This window comes from Rhodnius prolixus, unplaced genomic scaffold (genome assembly GCF_049639745.1).
Source record: "Rhodnius prolixus isolate KJV_2025 unplaced genomic scaffold, Rpr scaffold_1, whole genome shotgun sequence".
Classification (NCBI taxonomy): domain Eukaryota; kingdom Metazoa; phylum Arthropoda; class Insecta; order Hemiptera; family Reduviidae; genus Rhodnius; species Rhodnius prolixus.
In genome coordinates this window covers 59,849,305-59,872,017 of record NW_027411581.1, presented here as the reverse complement: position 1 = coordinate 59,872,017, position 22,713 = coordinate 59,849,305, and the positions used below count along the sequence as shown (strand labels likewise).

The 22,713-nt window shown below is 34.6% G+C and overlaps 1 protein-coding gene across 4 annotated transcripts in view; it reads right to left on the bottom strand.

Annotated features, from left to right (window-relative positions):
• Positions 1–22,713, bottom strand: part of mgl (low-density lipoprotein receptor-related protein megalin) — a 635,024-nt gene that overhangs the window by 105,911 nt on the left and 506,400 nt on the right. For all 4 annotated transcript variants that reach the window (XM_074120029.1, XM_074120036.1, XM_074120039.1 and 1 more), the window contains exon 2: positions 1,981–2,103. In XM_074120029.1, the coding sequence (XP_073976130.1) occupies positions 1,981–2,103 (123 nt within the window). The remainder of the gene's footprint in view (positions 1–1,980; positions 2,104–22,713) is intronic.

The window sequence follows — 22,713 nt, the reverse complement described above, 5'->3', positions numbered from 1 at the left end:
TAATAAGAATTTGAGGTTGTAAAAATGGCACTGTTTTCATTGAGTTCGAAACCCAAGGTGGTTTTAATTGGATACTAATTCAATTAATAGAACCTTCCATGAATGGCTTGGATCAGACTCTTGCATTTCTTCCAATTTTGATGCAGGTTTCTTTCCGACTTTTGCAGGAAGACTGCAATTAAGTCTTACCCTCAAAAATGTTCTACTTAAATTTGTCGAAACTTCCAAAAGCGTATCAGTAAGAAAATTAAAAGAAAGTTAATTATTATTAATGATTTCTTTAAACCCTTTTTATTCATTAGATGTTAATTAAAAAAAGGTTGATCTTAATTTTTCTAGTGAGATAAAGTTTTCCTTTAATAAAACCACTTTAAGGAGATTGTTGTGTTCTGGAATTAGTGATTAAGTTAGTACGCGCCTTAGTGTCAGTTTCCAGTGTCTTTCCTAATAAGCTTCTAGAGGTCACGTCCGACCGGCTCTAGACTTCAGACGTAATCAGTAACAGATTGGTGAGAGTGTAAGAAATAGTTTGAGGCGGGCCAAGAAGTGACTGTGATGATTCAATCACTAATTACAAAAAAATAAAAAAAAGAAGAGATTTTTACTGTAATGGTTATATTTATTAGTGTAACTGCATAGAGTCTTGCAAAATAGAAAAAAAGATGTGTTATTTATTGCACATTCAGAGATACAGTGCTGTTGTATGTTCCAGTTCGTAGTGACTGGCAACTACGTGTCTCATAATGTGATGGAGAACTTAAGTAAGATTTTTTTTTCTACAACCGCATTAAATTTGTTCTTAACTGGGGAAGAAGGAATAAGATAATACAAAAGTTTGCTTCATGTCTTGTTGAGGTAAATTAACTTCAAAAGAAAATTGTATCAAACTTAATCATAGAATATTCCTCCAACTATTTGAAAATGCATTTTCATTTATCATAAATAATAATAGCTCCAACTATTTTTTGAATTAAAAATACTGCACTTAATGTTAAAATTAATAAAAATTATTATTTTAACATTAAGTACGATTAGATAAGCTAATTTTGATGATAATTAAGGCCTCAGGTCATTGATTTTCGGAGCCTAAAGAAATTGGTAACTATTAAATCAATAAATACTCAAGAATTATTATTATTTTGGGTTTAAAATGATAACACTGTAGTAAAATGGTGGGTTAGAATTGATGGGAGGCAAGCTGGGCCCATAAATGGTGAGAATCGATTAGTTTAGTGGTGATTAGGAATAACTGTCGTAAAAACTAAATTTCTCTAATTAATCAAAAATATTATTATTTAAATAATAGGGAATAAAGAGTAGAATGAAATGATGTATGTGTTGCCACAATGATAAGTAAAGGAGTGATGATAAGTCCGTCTGCTTGATGAGGAGTAGCAAGTAGTTTGCGCGCGATATTTAATATAAAATTGTTAATCGGAACTCAAACTTAAGAATGTTTGGTGAAAGGCTATGTTGTAACGGAACTGTTTGAAGGGAATGGTAGCTCTGATCCGAGAGCTTTATCTTTGATGGAAACTGGTAGCTCTGATCCGAGAGCTTTATCTTTGATGGGAATGGGTAGCTCTGATCCGAGAGCTTTATCTTTGGTAAGAAACCTTTTACAAGCTTCAGCCATATCCTAAAACTGTGATAATGAAATAGTGAGATAGTTTGTGGAGTTAAAGAGAATACTCTCTTTCTCTTACTTCCATAATTTCCCCTTACGTTACTTCCTTTACAGACAGGAATATAGTTAAAACTTTGGTTTAATAAATCAGCTGGAAGATTAACATAAATGTGAATATACCTGTACCTCTCTAAGGAGATGAATCCAAATTTAAGGATACTTATCCACAGAAATAAGCCTTTTTATATTTTCTATCCTCTCAAAATGGTGAATATCCTCCCAAGAATTTTGGTACACATCACCCTAATAATATTATCTTAATAAATATACATCCTGAATAGAGAAATACTTACGACAGGATTGGAATTCATCTTCTCCTTTTTCACAGTCTTTTTCATAATTACAGACGGCCACCGAAGGTATACACTTTTTCTCTGGACACGTGAACATGCCCAGACCGCACGAGAATGTTCCATCTGGAGAAAAAACAAAAGACAAAATAGTATTAGTTATCGATCTCCAGAAATAGCAGACAATAGCTTTGAACAGAGTAATCACTTAAAACTAAAAGAAATTTTGGGCAAAACTTTTTATAGAGAAAGCTCCTTGAAATAAAATCTTCACCATATTTAACGAACACATGTTTGAAACAGTTTTTCAGAGAAAAAAATCGATTAAGAAAAGAGAGGCTTTCCTCTAATGGGCCATTTTATGGTAAAGTACAGCCCTACCATTAATATAAAAAGTCACCAGAAATGATTGAATTGCTTAAGTTCTAAGTTTAAATAAAATGGCGTAACGTGGGCAGATTCACTACTCATAACTTTTTTTGAGTAAAATTCCATTTTGCTGTTTTGAGTGTCGGGAAAATCGGTTGTTCTTCCTTTAAATAGAAGATTCTTTGAATTAAACGTAATTTCAACTATTTCAGTCGATATCTTACATATTTAATATTACTAAGTAAGGCGCTTATACAAATCTATCCTCAAACCTTCGTGGATTTACGGACTAGAGCTGTGCGGTTCAGCCGAACCTACAAACATATGGGCAGTATGAACATCCCAATCAAATCTATAACAGATATTTGACGCACCATTCTACGGTGACTAACCTCACTCTTTACAACGACCTCAACATCCCACTCGTACAATAACTATTGTACATCAAAGTTGTTTTCGTACCTAGAGGGTACAATAACTATTGATTTTGTACATAATCCTTTGCTGGCAAAAATAACATCAAAGTTGTTTTCGTACCTAGAGGTACCTAGCGTTTAGTAAAACTGTCAAGTTTGAAAAAAAAGCCTAGCAAGTTGTATAAAGGTAAGCATTTACATCAGATTTTTTTTTGTATATTTTTTTTTTAATTCAAGATGGACGCTATAAATTTAGCTTCATTTGGCCGGCTTATTCAAATAGTTAAAGCTGGGATTAGAGTGTTAGGATTGTTTTGGAGGAGTAAAGCGCTTACTGTTAGCCAGAACGGCCGTAATCGGATTCAGTAGTGAAAAAAAATTGCTTGGATTATAGCCACTAAAAAGCCTGGATATTTTTAACGCTTATTATTTTAATTTGGACGCTGATGATGAACAGAGAAATTAAAATAATAATAACAATAATAATTTTTTAGTGACGTGAAATAATCAGCTTAAATGTTGACAGTTAACTTTTTTTTGCAGTAAATTAAATGGCGAGCTTATCTTTTGATAAAACATAGGGGAAAAAAGTACTTTTCAGACTATCTTTTGCCTAAAAATACTTAGGCAATGCCAGCTTCCAGGCCAGGGAGCGTCTAAAAGATTTGTGTGGAACTTAAAGGAAAGAAAGTGGATAGAATAGAGAGAAGTAATTTGTATTGATAAGGAATATTTGATAATAATTATTGAAAAAAATTAAGTCCAAGATCCTGCTGGTTGAATAAGGACTTTTTTACATCCTGTACGTTAGTATTTCCGGTTTTTTTCTAGTGACCAGACGTACGTACATGGGCTTAAAGATCCTCACTGAAGTTCAGTAATTCATTGATTCCCAATATTTAATTTAAACATTAAAAAAAAAATAACCAACTCCTGTATATTCTTCATTAATTTAATAAAAATATGCAAATCATTAATTAAATGAAAGCCAAACACAATACACCCATGAAATTAAAACTAAGCAACATAGCCTGCACAAAGTGAATATCCAGACAGATGGTTGGTATATACCTGGTGTGGTAATATGTGTTTCAAAGCCGGTACTAACGCCGTTAGTCAGTCTATTGTTGGTAACACTCTGGAGAAAGGACGTCCGGCTATGGCATCCAACTTGTTAAATTAAACCACAATACTGCGGACCAGAGGGAAACTGAATGAGATTGTATGTTTTAGCTAGTGTGTGTCTGTCAGTCTATGTGTTTGAAGTTAACCCTTAGGGATAAGTCATTCTATACTGTAATATGTATTTAATATATTATATAACTAGGAGAATATCCATGAAATGCAATTTCAAAACCATGATTACAGTTTAATTATAAACGCATAATGAATTGCTTTAATGCGTCTATATCTATCGTAGAGAATAAGTCAAATCCAGCTATTCAACAGATTTAATCCTCCGAAATTATTTTTTACAATAAAGTAACTTATTATCGTTTTACCATCCAAAACTTTAACTTTCCGAAATTATTTGATCTCAACTATTCTTCTCTATATAAAAAAATATATTTTGTTTCGTTCCATACTACTCTCTCGACTAGCTCTAATCCTCTTGTACTGTCTCTCGCTTCCTCTGACAATCCTAATAATCCTCCTCGCCGACTGAATCGCCAGTGGCCCCGCGACTTCCTTGTAGTCTGAAGAACTAAACGTCATTATTCTCCTTTAGAGAGTGCTACCGCTGGGTAGTTTCTCTCCTCCTGCTCTCCTCCCGCACCAGTTCATCATACTCTTCACATTTACTCATTGTATACAATGTACGTATACAGATTGTAAATTATAAAATAAATTTAAAAAAAATATATATATTGTGTATTAAATCATATTGTAATTGTCAACTTTACCAAATATGTGGTCTTCCTTAAGGACTAAAATAGCATTGGTATTTTAATAATGATCAGAGAACCGATTAGTGCTAGGATTTCACACCGAAATTTCGGGTTCAAAGCTAGCTGAATGGCCCTTAGATTTTCTCTTGTTACTTGTCTACTGTCCGGTAATCTGTAACGAGAGAACTCTGTCCAGAGGCCGGCAGTATACTGAAAAAAAAGCTCAGAGCGCCAATGACCTTAGTTGTTGATATATAAATAATAATCGATCATTATTATTTTTCTAGTTTTTTCTGTTCATCCTTAACAGCAAGTTACCGATTTTTCTTTATCTTTTTTTTTGCCAGCTTCCGGAAGTGTACTTTAAACAATGACCGTCATAAACTGAGTGAAAAGAGAGATAATGAGGCATTTGGATTCGAACTCAGAATATCCGCATGGGAATCCAATAATCTAACCATTCATAGCCCTCAATACTTTCTCGTAGCCCTCAATATTATTTTTTTTTTTTTAAGCGTAGGTACTGAGGATGTTATTGAAAGATATCTTAGTGGATGAATAACTTATTCGTTATTGAGGGACAGCTCACAGCCTGTAATGAGAAAGACAAAAAATTTGTCGAAATTATGGCAATAAATGCATTTTTTAACCTTTGTTGAACACTTTTTTAACGTAAAAAATTTCCTCAACGATCATTAAATTTAATCATCTCATCTTATATTCATCTTCCAAAATCAACTCGGAATAACAAAGAAATCGTAGTTCTTACTAAAGCTTTTCAGTTTTCAAAATACCAGTCCTTAAATTGGAAATTTGTACTTTAAAAGGAAATCGCAATTTCAAACTTTTCACAACTTCAATACAGGCATGAGAATGTAAAAAATATAATAAATCGATAAATAAAATACAATGATCGATTGAGATTTTCCAGCGAGTGCTGGAAAAACAAAAAATTATAAGTATACAAAAAGCAAAAAACAAAAGTGTTCAACTGAACAAAATAATAAATCAGCAACAACAACATCTTCCCTTTCATTTATCTTTGACAATAGATATGAATGTGTTAGCGCTAGTGTCTGTGAAAGGAAATTCCTGTATGAAAACAATGGATGGCAGAGGACATTCATCTAGGGTTTTTGATATAAACACGCACACATGAGGTATATATTCCGCTTGGTATAACCATGAAGATGTGCATTGTTAACTGTGGATGCTGTGTATTCAAAGTCATCTGATCCTACATCTACCTGATTCACATTAATTACAAAGATGTGATAATTGGACAACTTTTAGCACTGTCCACAAACAATCAGTTATACCTAACACATGTGTTCCTCTGGTGGATATGTACAAAGTTAATGTCAATTAAACTCCTAACTTTCAAACAACAACAGTTTAACCAACAATATTGAAAACGATGATTAGGCCCGTGGTTAAACCGACACTATTTAAAGGTTAAATTTTGTGGACATTTGTAAATGGAATTATTTTCCTAAAAACGTAAACGCTATAATATTAGGCCAGTTCAGGTTATAGATCCTCACTTTCATAGTAATGTTAAATATTTATCTCAATGTAAGTAATTTTGTTCTTCGATATCTTACTGTCTACCAAGACATCCTGAAGATGAGCGAGTACTGGAAACCGGTGAAAGAGAACCAAATAAACGTTTTTTTAAAAAAAAAAATTGTAATATTTGTTCCGATTGCCATCTTTGAATTAACATCGATAATGTCTATATACATTGCTTGGTGCAATCGAGTAATTTCCCACCTGTCAGAGCATTTAGACACATAGCAATATGTTGGCACCGCTAGTAACTATGGAAACCAATCGCTTCGTTATATTTCCTTGAAATGACAAGTCGGAATATTGATTAACGTGTTTATACTAAAGCGTAAATAGTGAAACACGCCCATTAGACCAAGAAATGGCCTCTGTAAACTAATATCATCCAATCAGAACATTCAGTCAGTACACGAGATTACAGGAAATCATAAGAATTTTCCGTTTATGGAAAATGGTTAACAATATAATTGAAAGGTTCGTGTTATAATTACAGAAAACGTACAAAGTGTGTTTGTCAGTACGTAGAGTGGTTAGCTAACATTATTTCATTAACCTACCCACCACTCCATCAGGAATTTTTTCTTTTTCATTTTACTATATTAAAGAGAATAAAATATCAAAGTAATAAATGGAAAATTAGATTTGATAAAAATGTAAATGAATTTTCACATGTACAAGGGCGTTTCCTCTTGAATTCTTTGCGAAAAACAAGTTTACATTCAATTTAAACAGCTGTGATTAAATTAGGGCGGAGTTTGTTTATTTTGTAGACATTAAACACCCAAAAAGTATACAAACAAAAAACATAATTGCGTTCATTAGTTTTTAAATTTTTTAGGATTTTTGCTTCTTTTTTTTTTTTTTTTTTAAAGTCAGATTAAAATTGTTAGCGTTATAATTTGACTAACTCTGGTTATATTATTAAATTAAGAGAGCGATAAAAGGTTTAGAAAGAACTGTCGATAGCCCTAATTATTAGCAAGAATCGGAGGATTGATGGCGTTCAGGCGAAGAGGATGGTACATCTTGATGTCTCATTAAGCAGCACTTCAGCAGAACACAAAAAAGAACACCGGAAGTAAAGCAATTTTAAGCGTAAAGAATGTTAGAATCGTCAAGATTGTTAAGAATAATTATAGAAGAGTCTTCAATCTTTCATTTCTTTTGCAATTCATAAGATTTTGCAATTAAAAACTATATAAATTCGCAATATTCTACTCTTTTCCCTTATAATCTTAGGAGATGTTACTAGGAAGAAGATAACTAGAGCATGGCAGGACGGATGTAAAGTAGAAGAAGTAGACAAGGGATGAAGAAAAGAAAAATAAGAAAAAACAGAGTGTAATATAAGAGGCGACAGGGGAAGCCCGCTGGAGTAGAGTTTCATTTTCACGGAGATGGGAACCAGGTTGAGATAAATTATTCAAAACTCTTGACACCCAGAGCAATATTTCCAGGTTTTGAGTTTTCACATGACGTAAACGGAAAAGTGTTACTAAAGAATTGGTCTGTTTGTAAATTTGTTCAGCACAAAACGGAAATCTCGATATATGTTATTTTGTTTAAGCCATCAGAGAATGTCTACAATAACTAGTTGAAAATGAGGATAGAGCCCATCAGTACGATGTAGTAAGCGAGTTTCATTGCGTCCTTAAGCGGTTTCGGACTTACACCCAGCATCAGTTTGATGTAGAGATTTCAAGTTCACTTATGTTTCCGTTTTACACTATACTTACTAGATAACTACTGCACTGAATGTCAAGGCACTATAATGTGACTAGTCGAGCCTGAATTATAACACTGATCTCGGTATCTGCAGAATCCCTAGTTCCAAAACATTATTTTCGTTTACACAAAATTAATGGCTGTACGCTCGAACCCAGAGATCTGATCAGCTTGTTGTTGATTTCATTGCCTCGGCCGTCCTGATATCCACTAATTATGCACGAATGTATGGAATACGACAATGTCAGCTGGCCCTGATAATAGCCATTAATGTCCTAGTTAATTTAAATTTTATAACATTTATCTTTTAGAATATTATCTTGAAGGAATTTAAATTATTTTCTGAATTGTTGTTGTCAGAACATGAAAAGTCTTTGTGGACACTAATTTTATCTCAATAAAATTATTAGGATTCAGCAGAGAATAAATCTTTAATTGGTGGATGATACTAATTGTTACAAAGATTAAATACGAATACTTCTAGATTTAAACTCAGAAATGAAGCGCTTAAAAGTCCACACAGCCATAGTTAGGATCTGGGAAAGAAAAAGAATTCCTCTAAGGAAGATCACCGGCTGTCTAGATGTCATCCAGTTTCGTTTACCAAGAGGGATTCCCGAATAAACCATTGTTCCATCGCCGGCCTCTTCGATTGACTCTTCAATTTTCTTAGTGTACTTATATTCCCTACAGGCGATCCCAAAATTGTTATCAATCATCAGCAACACAGAATTGACAGGAAGGTCTACGATATTTTCGCAAAGAAGGTAAAGTAATCGCCTACTTTGTACAGGTGTAGCTTATAGAATTGGAACTGGTGATCTCCCACTTACTAAGCCACGTTCATGACCACTATACCAATCATTCAAAATGAGACTTCAGCTTCCTTAGCCTGTCAATTTGGCTCAAAATATCTCAGAATGTTGGCCAAAAATGGAGAACCGAGGTTTCTTAATTAGCCTAAGACAAAGTATTCCACTAATTACCTAATTACCTTTCTTCTGAAGTATAACTTTAAACAAAAATACAATATTTTTTCAAGTAACAATCAAATAGATAGAAAATAAATGAAACGAAGTATATTTTCTTTCCAGCGCTTGGAACATTTGTGGATGGATGACCGAAAAGTTTTTAAGAAAATTGTGTGGGTAAAAAAAAGGAGTTATTGTTTGGAAGAGAGAAGTTGACGTTAGGGAGAAGAGAACGGTTTGAGTGTAACATAGGTGGTCTCGAAACCAGAAGCTGTCAAGTAGGCGGCAGTGGATATGGAATTGAAAACCCGCTTTCTCACTACTAATTCATGGCAGGCCCGGGAGGCAACAGCTTAATGGAAAACCGATTTGTGTGGGCTTGTCAGGAATAGATTGACGGCAGGTTTTAGGAACAGAGAGAAATAGAGAAAGACTAGTAAAGGTAGCAAAAACAGGAAGTTAAAACTGTACCAGCAGAAAAGGAAGAGTGTTCTATTTAGTTGTATGAAGCAACTTTTGATAACGTATGTGCGAGTCAGCAAAGTAAGTGCTTCAATCTCCGGCTTCTTTTTCCGACGGCTGATCTGCCCAGGAGTTCGGAGAGCATGCAGCATACTAATAGCGTTTGTTTATTAATAATTCCTTCAGGAACTTCAATTGTGTATGTGTGTATATACTAGTTTCACTTCCGTACTTTTTGATGCATTCAGTTTGTAACTGTCTAGGTGGCAAATAAAACCATTGAAAAAACGGTAAAAATATGACTCCAGTAGTCAGTGAGGCAAACGTCGCCAATTGGCACGTCACAGTGATAGCACTTACACTGATCAGACATCTTTGCCACACTTACAGGCTAGTCAAGTCGTAATTCTTTCAATTTTTTTAAAAATCTTTTATTGGAATTTACCACTGCAACGGTTGTTGCAACCAGCAAATATGGTAAAAGAAAAAAGAAAAGAAAATTGGTGTCACTCCAGTAACGGGCTTTGCTATACTGCTCACGATAAGAGTAGATCACGAGGCCATCTTCTCATCAATCTCCTTAGAGAGGATTACCTGGTAATGTGGAGGAAGATAGGTGTTCTATGAGAGGGTTAGGATGAGCTGCTGTAGAGTGGAATGAAATTTGAAGAAACGAGTGTTAGCAAGATCTGTAAAGGAAAGGGATTTTGAGGTCATTATGGATAGTGTGAGGTTAGATACATAGAACGGAGCGTTAAGTAATTTTCGTAGAATTTTCGACTGTAATGCCTGGGGGCGTAGTGAGTTGGAACGCTTTGTCTATCCCCATACTTCGAAGCCGTATGACCAAATAGGTCGCAGTAACAACAGGTATAAGAGGTCTTTTGTTATGTAGGTTAAGTTTCGAACGTTTGTCAAGTAGTCTGGCGAGAAGTTTTGTAGCGTTTGGTTAGTTTCTAGTCTTTTCAGTCTAGTATGGGGATTCCAATGTCAACCGTTTGTCTAGGTGCAGTCCAAGGTAGCGTACTTTGTCCGTAGTTGGTTCAAGATGATGGGAGGTAGGATTCTTTAATTTAGTTTAATATCAAACTTAATGCTTTTCCGTACTTGAGCTATGCTTACCTGAGACAGACAGACAAAGCCAACTTATTAAAACCACTTCTTCCTGTTCTTGAACGCGGATCTTGAACGCGTACTTCCGGCAAAAAGTGAAATTAAACATCTGTACGATCACCATCAATTACAAGTAAAACTTGTGCTCACTTTTCCTCGTAATTTTTTCAACTCATTTCCACAGCCAATTGTAAGAAGTTTGTTTTTTTTCCCCTAGTGAAAATTACTTTTCCAACGTTTTCAGAGGTTCAAGATGTGAGAACTGTAAGAAGGAAAAAGTAGCCCACAACCACCAACAGGTTCTCGCTACTCGTATCTGTCTATACCAACCATTACTAGAAGTACGGTGCCTATATAGGACTTGGGTTTTGGTACAGCTTGTGAAGAGAGTTGGAAGGAAAGGAGAGGCAGAGAGAAACGATCTTACAAAGCAATATATCAATGACGGAAAGACCAATATATCTAATAGTGGCGGCCACCCAGCGCCGTCTCCAGCCACAGTAAAAACCATCAACCAAAAATCTACACCACCCGGTTTTATCCATTGATGATGAAAACTCATAAGACTAGCCATCAGTAATACGGGGCATACCGCATTGTTCACATGTAATATATCTAGTGATTTTAAGCTATTGAGACCGAATTAAAGGGAAAACTTTTATTGGAAAAATGTGTTCATTTTCATGAGAACTGATCACTTTTCCTTCTCTTCGGGTTCTTTTCTTGAGCAGAAGCGGTGTATTGTTCGGGTGTATTTCTTGATCCTGAAGAATTGATCGGGTATGACAGGCGGGCTGGCTGTGAAAGCTTAAGGTTTCCCTTTACAGATCTTTATATTTCATTTTTAAATTCACACTTTGGGCCAGTCTTCATTCTATTTACCCTGGTTACCCATGATTTGACTATGATAATCTATCTAACTAATAATCTATTAGTTCTGTCTCAGGCAGTGAAAATTTTAGCCCGTGTTCTTTTTTTCTGTACAAACAGACATCCCTAGCACTTCTTTTACACTAATTTCTTCCTAACAGAAATGGCCGAATAAACCCAAACATTGGTAAGACGATCTACTTTGCTTTGATCTACTGGCATTGGCATCATGATTTCAAGAAATTGTTTTTATGGCCAGTCTTTAGACTCCTGCTTGCAACAATCGTCTTACAAAAGTTTGTGGATAGTGTTGAAACTATGGCAGCCCAATTTCTATCTCTATCTTTCGTTCTAAACAACAAATTTCAAGAAGGAAGTGGAGAATCAAGGTCAATACTGAAAGAAGAAGTACGATAAAGCGGACAGGTGTATGTTTTTTTTTTGCTACATTTTTAACATTCCCTAAAAAAAAAACTATATAACTTCGCAATATTCCATTTTTTTTTATACTTTTCCCTTATAATCATAGGAGATGTTACTAGGAAGAAGATAACTAGAGCATGACAGGACGGATGTAAAGTGGAAGAAGTAGACAAGGGATGAAGAAAAGAAAAATAAGAAAAAACAGAGTGTAATATAAGAGGCGACAGGGGAAGCCCGCTGGAGTAGAGTTTCATTTTCACGGAGATGGGAACCAGGTTGAGATAAATTATTCAAAACTCTTGACACCCAGATTAATGACTTCACTACAATCCCCTACCCTTTCTCTTACACTTCACGCCTGTATTTTTATATTATATTCTGGATACATCCCGGGGTTTTTATATATATATATATATATATATATATATATATATAAATGTTCACGTGAAGGGCACATTACGGAAACCAGTTAATAATAAATTATTCTTTACCAAACTCACGGCCAAATTGTTTTTCCTGGCACAGGCCAACCGTACAAGAAAATTAAAATTTTAGCCACTTTGAGTGAAATATCTGTTCTAGGGTGGGGAGAGCCTTCCAAGGGAAGAATCAGGAATCAGGAGAATCCTTATATGACTTCTCTCTTACTGAAATATTATAATTCTAATTTACAAATAATACAAACTGATGCTCAACATTTTTATATATTCATCAAAAGAAGGAGGCTACGATAGATTCAATCTTCTCTCCGTTACACTTAAATAATAAGCAAATTTTCTGTCTTACCCCTCTTAAACCCAACTCTCTTAGAATCCTTCAGAGATATACAAAAAGAAAATTTTCAAAAAACAAAAACAAATCAAATAAGAAAAGTTTTTTCCCGCACAGTTAATGTCTCCAAGATTAGAAAAAAAGGCGATGAAACCGTTTTCTCAAAAAAAAACGCCAAATTTATTAATTATAAAGAAAAAAGTAATCACCTATTTTTTCAGCCGGGGCTTAACGTCCAACTACCAATTAGGTGTCGTGGACGCAGGCGACTAGCAAACATACTTTACTATAATTCTCTCATATTAACCATTAAATAAAATCCAAGGCCTAGACCTGGGGAATCGAACCCACTAAACCAACAATACATCTTAGCTTTGCGGGTCTAGCCTATATCCGCTCGGCTACCGTGGTGCCCTTATTATTTATAATTTTTATTTATTTACCTAATAGATGAAATAATTGTGCCAAAAAACTCAGAAATTTTATTTATAACGTTTTCAACTTCCACGAGTACATTTTTATATATTTATTTTTTAAATATTCCATTCGTTGCATTCGTTCTATACATATTCAAGTGATAGAAGTTGTTTAAAAAAATATATTTTCTCAATCAAATTTAATCCTATCTCAACTTCCTGTCTATGTTGCACAGACTCCAGTTTCAATTTCCCGTTTAGATAAAATGATACATAAAATAAAAATAAAAAAAAAGTTACAGGAGATTACAATCTGGATTGTTAACAAAGCCACATGGTCTACCTACGGAAATAGTTTCATTCCATAAATATTCAAGTAAAATATAATATAAAGTAAAAAATTGGCCAGTATTTTGGGTCTAAAACAATTAAGATGGATAAAATATAATGGTTACTAATTAACACCTGGATTTTTAAGTGTAAAGGCTTAAAATAACTAATGAAATATTTGAAAAAAGAATCAAATCTGAATATGAATCCCCGGAGTGAATCGTTTTTAATAATTGTTTTTTGAAGTTAAGCCTCTTGGAAGTGCGGCTAATTTTCAGTATGTGAAGCTGACTGAACGATTCAGGGGGAATTCAAGAATGATGCTTGAATTCACTTTATTTATAACCAATCTAAAATCAAATTACTGGATGAAACTATCAGCCGATTCGTTCATACCAAGTGCGCAATGTTTACTATTCAGTACTTGAACCTCACCACATGTACGAACATCCGGTTTATTTAGAAAAATCTGACTTGAACACATTTCCTTTTAAAGAAAAAAAAAGTGACAAAAAGAAAGTAAACTTCGTAGCCCCCTCTCATCACGGTTTAATGTATAAATAAATCCATAAACCTGATTCAATATTTACTCTGATCAGGTTATTTGATCAGCTGTGTTAATTATATTTACCGCTGCCGAAGCTGAAGCTACAAGCGGTGCGGTAATCTCCTTGGGTATCTTTCCCCGCACTTTCTAGATTCATCTTTTGCTAACGGTCACAACCACTTTCATGAACCCACTGAACTGAAGCCTACCCCCTCACCACTACCTCCACCCGGGGGTTGTAGCTCTGCCTTGCCTATTCAGAACTTTATCACTCTCTTAATCCCTTTGAAGAACGATGGCCTGTATAAGCAAAATTAGATTTTTCGGCCAGCTCTTCAATAAAGTGTAGAGGAGATTGGTGAAGATTTATTGCTTGTTATAACCAAACTTAAAGCTTTGTAGACTTGTTATATTTATATTTAGGGTTTTTTTTTAATACTTTAATTACAAAAAGCCTAACTCTTAAAGAACCATTAGCAGTTTTATTGCTGGTAACTGTCCATTTTATGTACTTTCCATGTTTAGGATATACAATACAATCTCTACCCAAACTGGTCCGGAACCAGTCCTGGGGATCTCTAGGGGTACAGTTCGTGAGGCTCTCAGAGATTGGATCTGGAGAGAACATGAAAAGTACTGGGTGATGCTTCCTGGGGTCAAACACGGCCAGAGGGTTTATCCTGTTTGCTGTGCAAACAAAGAACCAAAGTGACTCTAGGTTTAGGCAGGAATCAGATCACTCTGATTACAGGCCTATTCACAGGGCATGGAAGGTTCAGAAAGCATCTGCACAAGATAGGGATTATTAGCTCGGACCCATTGTGCAGATTGTGCCAGGAGGAGGAGGAGGAAACGGCCTCTCACCTGTTGTTCGATTACGTTGCAATTGAGAGACTGCGCTACGACATCTTTAGAACTTTGAGGCCAAATAGCGCCGAAGGAACTAGTAGGGAAAGCTCTCAACCTTTTTAGAAGGGGAGGTTTCACCTATTAGAATTAAGGGGAAGGCACAATAAGCTGCCGTGGCTGCGGTGCCCCGTCATTTTAAATCTAAATCTAAATCACTACCCAAAGTAGAAGTATTCAATTCTACTAACTGACTACAATTACTACATATACCCATCCTGAATATGTTTCTTTAAGAAAAAAACGCTATGACTAGGGCAGTCTATTGTCAAAGGGTGTATTTCCACTGTCTTCAGAAAGACTTGAAGCGCCTAGTACCCTTTTTTCTCCTACAGAAACGACGGGATACTGATGTAAAAGTTTGGGAACGAAGCTATTCCGCAAATACTTCCGGTACACTAGCCTGGCCTCTTTTTCTTCGCCTTACAGGAAGAAAGAAAATGAACCAGGAAAATCGCAATTTTTGTTTTCTCCGAAATTTCCTCCGTTACAAAAATAATACTAAACAAATAACGGCGATCTTATGGGTATCTTATAGGCAATCACTAGTCCAATAAGAAGCTCAGACAAGTTGGAGTATTTTCAATGTAACTCATAATTTCATTCAATATCATATTTGACTTTTTAAGTTTGAGAAACTCAAAATAAAGGTTTTTTGTATATTTCTTTGTAACTAAACAAAGGAGAGAAAATGTGAGTGAAGTTAGGAGAATTTGATATTGTGGTGCACAGCTGGTATTTTGTAATAAATAGAGAGAGGTAATACAAAGGTGGGATGCCAATCTCACATTAATCAAAATAATAAAAGATCTCTCCATCTAGATCCGTCAATCTATTTGACAGCATGTAGATTGATTCCATCCAAATCTCAACAGAATATATACCATCAAGTATATATACTTCGCAGGTACTCAATCACCAATATTCAATTTAACCAGGGTTAGTGTATTTTCTAGGAGTGATTCGATTCAATGGATTCAATGTTCTTCAATCTTGATTGACTGTTTCGTTTTCTACACTATCACATTGCTTGAAATGTTTGATTTTGAAGGAAGAAGACTGGGATTCTGTATTGCAGAGCAAAGATGAAAGAGAGGTTTTATGTTTTTGTAGTTCATTGACCAATGAACTCGTACTGGTGGCAGGTAAGACCAATCTTCCTCCAGTCCCTTCCATAGGTTAATGACCAATCATCCAGCATCTCTAGGGAAATTCTAGGAAGAGGGGATGTGCCAGAAGCAAGGGATAATCCACTTTGCCAATCCTTTGGCCAGAGATGAATCTTCTGTTCTAATAAGATTTGTATTGGTTCAAGATTCAAAATGAACTGTTTCATTCGCACGGAATTCGATTTGATGTGGGTGCTGTCAATCCAGAAGCTCTTAATAATAGCTTTATTAAATTAAGAAAACAGATAAGTTTTAAATTTCTGGAAGATTGCGTAAATGCAGCAACCTCGTCTAAAACCTCAGTAATTTATAAAGATTTAAAATATAATTTAAACTACATAAATGAGTGGCCCTCCATAAATGATCTTACCTGGATAATAAAAGCGAGAGGCGAATTAAAACTGTCCGGTAGGACAGTTGTATAAGGGTTGATCGTCAAAAACTGCACGAAAAAGCGTAACGTTGAAAAACACCCAACTTTGACAATTTTTTTCTCTTTTTCTATAAAAGATAAAATTCCCAAATTTTCTTTAAAATATAGGGCAAACCCTCCTTTATCACTGTAATTTTTTTGCAACAACCCAGATCTAATAGTTTTCGAGAAAAAAGTTGCCGAAAATGAGCAAAAACGGCATTTTCAGAAATTGTTGTTGTTCTTGTTCTTGTTCTTGTTCTTGTTCTTGTTGTTACCTTTTTTGTAAACTGCGTAGCGCCTAAACGCGCGAACCGATTTTCATGAATGAGGTGTCATTCGATTCGGAATTTTATGTAGATGTGCCTTTTGGGGGTCTCGATGCTGTACATTGAATGGGAGAGGAGTTAGCCCCCTTTATGTAAAGCCCCCTCCAAAATTATTATTACTAATTACTCTGTAAATCTTAGCCCGATTTTGATAAAATTTGGTAGGATGACAGGGTTAGGGCTCCCCTACGTAACATTAAAGCGACGATCTGCTCTTACACTTGTTAAGGGGAAGTATAGCAATCGTTTCAAATTATCGACAAGTGAACCGATTTTCATGAATGAAGTGACAATCGAATCGAAATTTTGTACAGATTTGAACTTTAAAAGTCTCGACGCCGTGCCTCATAAGGAGGGGAGTTCGCCCCACCCAAATAAGGCCCATTCTAAAACTATTATTACCAATATTTCTATATCGCTTATGCCGATTTTGATAAAATTTAGCACGAAGAAGTGGTTAAAGCTCCTCTACGTGGGTGTGAAGTGCCTTCATGCTCTTACACCTACTAAGAGGAAGTATTGCAATCGATAAAATTATCACTGAGTGAACCGATTTACATCAATGAATTGTCGTTCGATTCAAAATCTTTGCTTCTCAGCCTTTTAGGGAGAAGTACTGTAATCGCAGTTTATTTTTCTTACTCCTCTTAAAAGGAAGTACTTAAATCGCAATTTAATTTTGCTATTTACGTACAAATACCTTCCTATTTTATTCAAAACGCTTTCTCAAAAAAGTTGTTATTGAGGATGGCAACTATAATCATTCTTTAAAAAGATCTCTCCAATGGTAGTTATGGTTCCGACTTAACACCTTATCAGGTTATAATGATAGAATTGCTTATTCTAAATTTTAAAAAAATCTGTGAAGCAGATAAGTAACTTTGTAAAATAGACAAAAAGGAAAATCTATCCAAAAGGTACAAAAATCTCTTTAACAAAAACTTACAGTTTAAAAAGTTAAGTATAAGGGTTGATTAAACGCCAAAAGATACACAAATCAGCAAGTACCCAACGTTTCATTAATACTTCATTGATATTATTTAAGTAATTTTACTGCATTAATTTTCATTAATATTTTTTAGAATTCATTAGATGTCACAGACCCTTATGCTGGCCAGTTCATTCATAATATTTTTTTGTTATAATTATGATAAAATGTATATTATAACTTCGTTATTAAATAGGTACTTTATTTTAACTGTATTCCAAATTATTCTTCTGATTTATCTTTAATATGCTTTATTCTGAAGTTGTCACATATATGTACATGCATGTTAAAGTAGAAAAAGACAAAGTTAGAGTCGGCTACTGATTAAATTTGAATCTCGGAGGATTTAAAACAATATTTTAGTATTGAATTCGTCTTACCGAAATATTCGTGAGCACAAATAACACACAGTTAATAACAAGTAGATTGTGCAGCAATAATTATTCATTTCTCAATTGTAATTTAATTTAGTCCCCCTAATTTTATTTATGCATATTTTATTTATTTTATATTACATATATACCTAGAAGAATACCTAGATTGAGAATGTAATTGAAGAAAACTATATTATTTGCGGATAAAGCCAGATTAATTATTACCTATTATTATAAACGTTTGACTACTACATAAAGTAACAATTACATTAATCGAAGAATGAACTTATATATTTTTGTTTAAAAATAAAAATAAATAAATAAAATAAGCAAAATCATTGATGTATGTTGGTGTAAGCATTTTTTAAAAACAGTTTTTGAATTTTTAGCCTCATATTTTTTATGATTTTTTTTTTAACCTGTGATTAATAGTTTGATTATTATAGATAAATAGATACTACAATCAATCTACAGTGCTACTCGAACATATATTTTGTAGATGAAAATGGCCAGCATAAGGGTCTGTGACATCTAATGAATTCTAAAAAATATTAATGAAAATTAATGCAGTAAAATTACTTAAATAATATCAATGAAGTATTAATGAAATGTTGGGTACTTGCTGATTTGTGTACCTTTTGGCGTTTAATCAACCCTTATACTTAACTTTTTAAACTGTAAGTTTTTGTTAAAGAGATTAATTAGTTTGAACTACAAACGTTATGTAACAAGCACTTCATCCCTCTGTTCGCTTTGTAACCTTTCACAGCAGGAGGACATCTACCACTTAATTGCAATCTGTCCAATCCTAAAAGAGTTTCGCGTGAAGTGGTTGAAAAAGGCTGCACTTACACGGCAAGAATTAATAAACTACTTAAATGGCGCCGATTTTAAAGCTTTGATTAATTATTGCAAAACGGCCTGGCAGTACAGATATTTCTTAGTACAGGAATTTAATTATTAATCTTTATTGTAGGAAAACCCTATCCGTTCCCTTTCATTAGCATTGGTTTTGTTTATAAATGTAATATTATTTTAATTTTGTCTGTTTCCAAGTTAGAAGTACCATCTTATAATTTAAATGCAGAATGTTAATGGTTTTATTTTTATTATTTATTTTGTTTATTAATGCCAGCTCCCTCTGATGGTTTATAAAACCAAGAGTACTATCTTTAAGTTGTCAGTGATTATTTTGTTTTGTTTATTTCGTTTTAATTTGGCTTAATAAAGATATTATTATTATTAATAAGATTTTATTAAGAGGTAACTATCCAGACTCTCTGGGGAGACTTCAGGACATTGGCTTCTATTCTATCCTCCTACAGTAACCCTAAGCCCGTAAATAGGTAAATTTATATTATTTTTCAACGTTTAAAGAGAAAATCGGTTTTAGGGCAGACCCTAGGAGAAGTGGGGAAGATATTGGCTCCTCGTTCAAGGTTATTTCCTGGTGGTCTAAACAAATCTAACGTCCTTTTCCCTTTTTTAAGAAAATTTCTGCACGGAAAATGCATTTCTTGAAGGATTTTTCCTCTTTTCCTTTACTGAGCTAATCACATTCTACAACGTCCGGTGTTCAGCTCTTTAGAGGACCCACTAAAATGCAGACAATCTAGGGTAGACTGAACCAGCGATTTCCGCTAGCTAATTTAGCTAATACTTCCTCTTCTATTGACTGTGTGGATTGAAGAAGAATCTCTTTCTCACACTACAGTAAGAGAAAAGCTGACATAAGATTTTTGTTTTCCCCTAAACACGAGAGAAATTTAGTTATTTTAAAGTATATTTTTTAAAGAACATAATTAAAAGTGGTAAATTTTAATTTTTGCCATATTTTTTGTATGAAGGAGCTAAAGTATTATTAGGTGAATAAAATAATAAATAATAAAAAAGCCAGTATTCCTTTTTATGGCGAGAAGTTGCCAGTGGTCGGGCGGTAACCGCTGTGTACCACGACTTATTTTCCCGGCCCTTCGGTCCTACCATACTTTTAATTATGTCGCCCGTAAATTAAAGTCTGTTCTTTTTCGTCCCTTATTTCAGTCCCTATTTTCTTCTACCCTCAAGCTTCTCCTATGTTCCCCGGTCGGCTCTTCTTTATCCTGCAGGACACCTTATACCCAAGGCTGAATGCTTAGTATATGGCAGAGAATCCACGCCTTGGTATGCCTTGTCTTTTAACTCCTCCCCCGCCACCATACAATAGAACTAGCCAAGTGGTTTTAATTTTGAAAATTTAATTTACCCCCCCACTTTAGAATCATTCTACGTTGTTAGTTCACCTGTTTCCACTTTGTTTTTGCCCAACAAGGTATTACCAAATCAGGAATTTTCTTCAAAATCAGCTGGATTAAAGAAATAATTGGTTTTATAAAAAAAGAAAAAAGAAGAAGAAAACCATCTAAATGGAAAACCTAGCATAAGGTAAATTTCAATTACAGCTTAATGTACAATTTCCCGGAGAAACTGCAGTCGAAGACGAGGATTAGCTCAGTAGCGGCCCGTAGATGTTCCGTTTCCGGGTTCAGGTGTGCAACCCTCAGAATTATACTTCCTAGAAGCATTTTCCAGCTCTCTCCGCTCGGAGGACGGCTGTTAAGAGAGACTTTACGACGCGCATGGACACAGACTTGCTGCGCCCAATAAAGAAAAATAGTCTAAAAATTAAATGCAATTAACTATACTTCAAAAAATGAACAGTATTAAACAAAAATTAATTATTATTTTTTAAAAAAAAAACACCTCATATTTTGATCTTGAAGTCATACATTGACTTTGAAAATGAAATTGAAATTACTAATTTATACAGTTATTTTCATATTAATTATGTTGTGAAAAATATTTCTAAACTTTGTAAAATGACCCTATCTTTTTGATGAAATTATCAACATAGTATAGGTTATTCGTTTATGTTTTGTAGAAGTGAAGATGAATTACAATAAATATACGAGGGTCGCTTGAAAAGTCCGTGCAAAAATAAAAATTACTTAATTTTTTGGGGTAAACCTTTTTTATTTTTCAACATAGTCTCCTTTTAGGCTTATACACTTCGTCCAACGCTGCTCTAGTTTGTTGATCCCTTCCGAATAATAGGATTTGTCCAAGTCTGAAAAATAGCCATTCGTTTCTGCAATCACCTCCTCGTTTGAATAAAATCTTTTTCCCGCCAGCCATTTCTTCATATTGGGGAACAAATAGTAGTCCGAAGGAGCCAAGTCTGGAGAATAGGGGGGATGTGAAACGAGTTGGAACCCTATTTCCATTAATTTTGCGACCACAACTGCTGAGGTGTGAGCTGGTGCGTTGTCGTGATGGAAAAGGACTTTTTTGTGGGCCAATCGTGGGCGTTTTTCTTGCAGCTCGGTTTTCAAACGGTCCAATAACGATGAATAATATGCACCTGTAATAGTTTTACCCTTTTTCCAGATAGTCGATGAGGATTATTCCTTGCGAATCCCAAAAGACAGTCGCCATAATCTTTCCGGCCGAAGGAACGGTCTTCGCCTTTTTTGGCGCAGATTCCCCCTTGGTAACCCATTGTTTAGATTGTTCTTTGGTCTCAGGAGTGTAGTGATGTATCCATGTTTCATCCACATTGACGAAACGACGCTTAAAGTCCTGCGGATTCTTCTGGAACAGCTGCAAACCGTCCTTGCAAAATATTATGTTCCCGTTCATTCGAGATGCCCACAGCACTAGCAATCTCACGCACCTTCACTTTCCTGTCATCCATCACCATATCATGGATTTTATCAATGATTTCTGGAGTAGTAACCTCAACAGGGCGTCCAGAACGTTCAGCGTCACTTGTGCCCATATGGCCACTCCGAAAATTTTGAAACCACTTATAAACTGTTCTAATCGAAGGTGCAGAGTCACCATAATGTTTATCAAGCTTCTCTTTAGTCTCCTGAGGCGTTTTGCCTTTCATAAAGTAGTGTTTAATCAATACACGAAATTCTTTTTCGTCCATTTTTTGAAAATCACTCGACTTCCTCGATTCAAACGAATGCCAAACACAAAGAAATAGACCGATCTGGCTGAAACTTGGTGTGTGTTCTTCCAAGAGATGCTACTAACTAAACATAACCTCGATACGCGCCAGTGGTGCTATCTCTCTGACTTTGCACGGACTTTTCAAACGACCCTCGTAGTTCGAAACGTTGGCGGAAAGAAGTTTAACAATTTTTAACATTTTCGAAAAGAAATTACAGTAAAATAAAAATACAAAATCAGAAAGAACGAAAAAATAAAGCAAAGGAAAACCTTTTATTTTAGGAAGTAGATTTTTCTTAATGAAAAACTGTTAAGCTTCATTCTTTTTAATTATAAACCTAGTTTTTCTTGTTTTAACAAAACCTTTGCTACAACAAAATTAAAGAAAAAGAGTTGTATTTTTTAATTATTTTACTTTTTTCTTTTTTTTTAATTTTTAGTTTCTGTTGAACAGAATTAAAAATATAATAATAATAATAATAATGAAAAATGCGAATAGTTAATTTTTATGGTCATCAATGCGCAAGTCCGATCATCATTGGAACTAATACAGTTATGTCAAGACTATGCTATACCCGCATAACACTTGAGCTTTACAGGTTTAGTATAAGTCTTTAGATAAGATTCAGAAAAGTTTCCGTTACAGGGCCAACACGTACCAAACTCTTCTTGATTTTCTGCGATGTCCAGA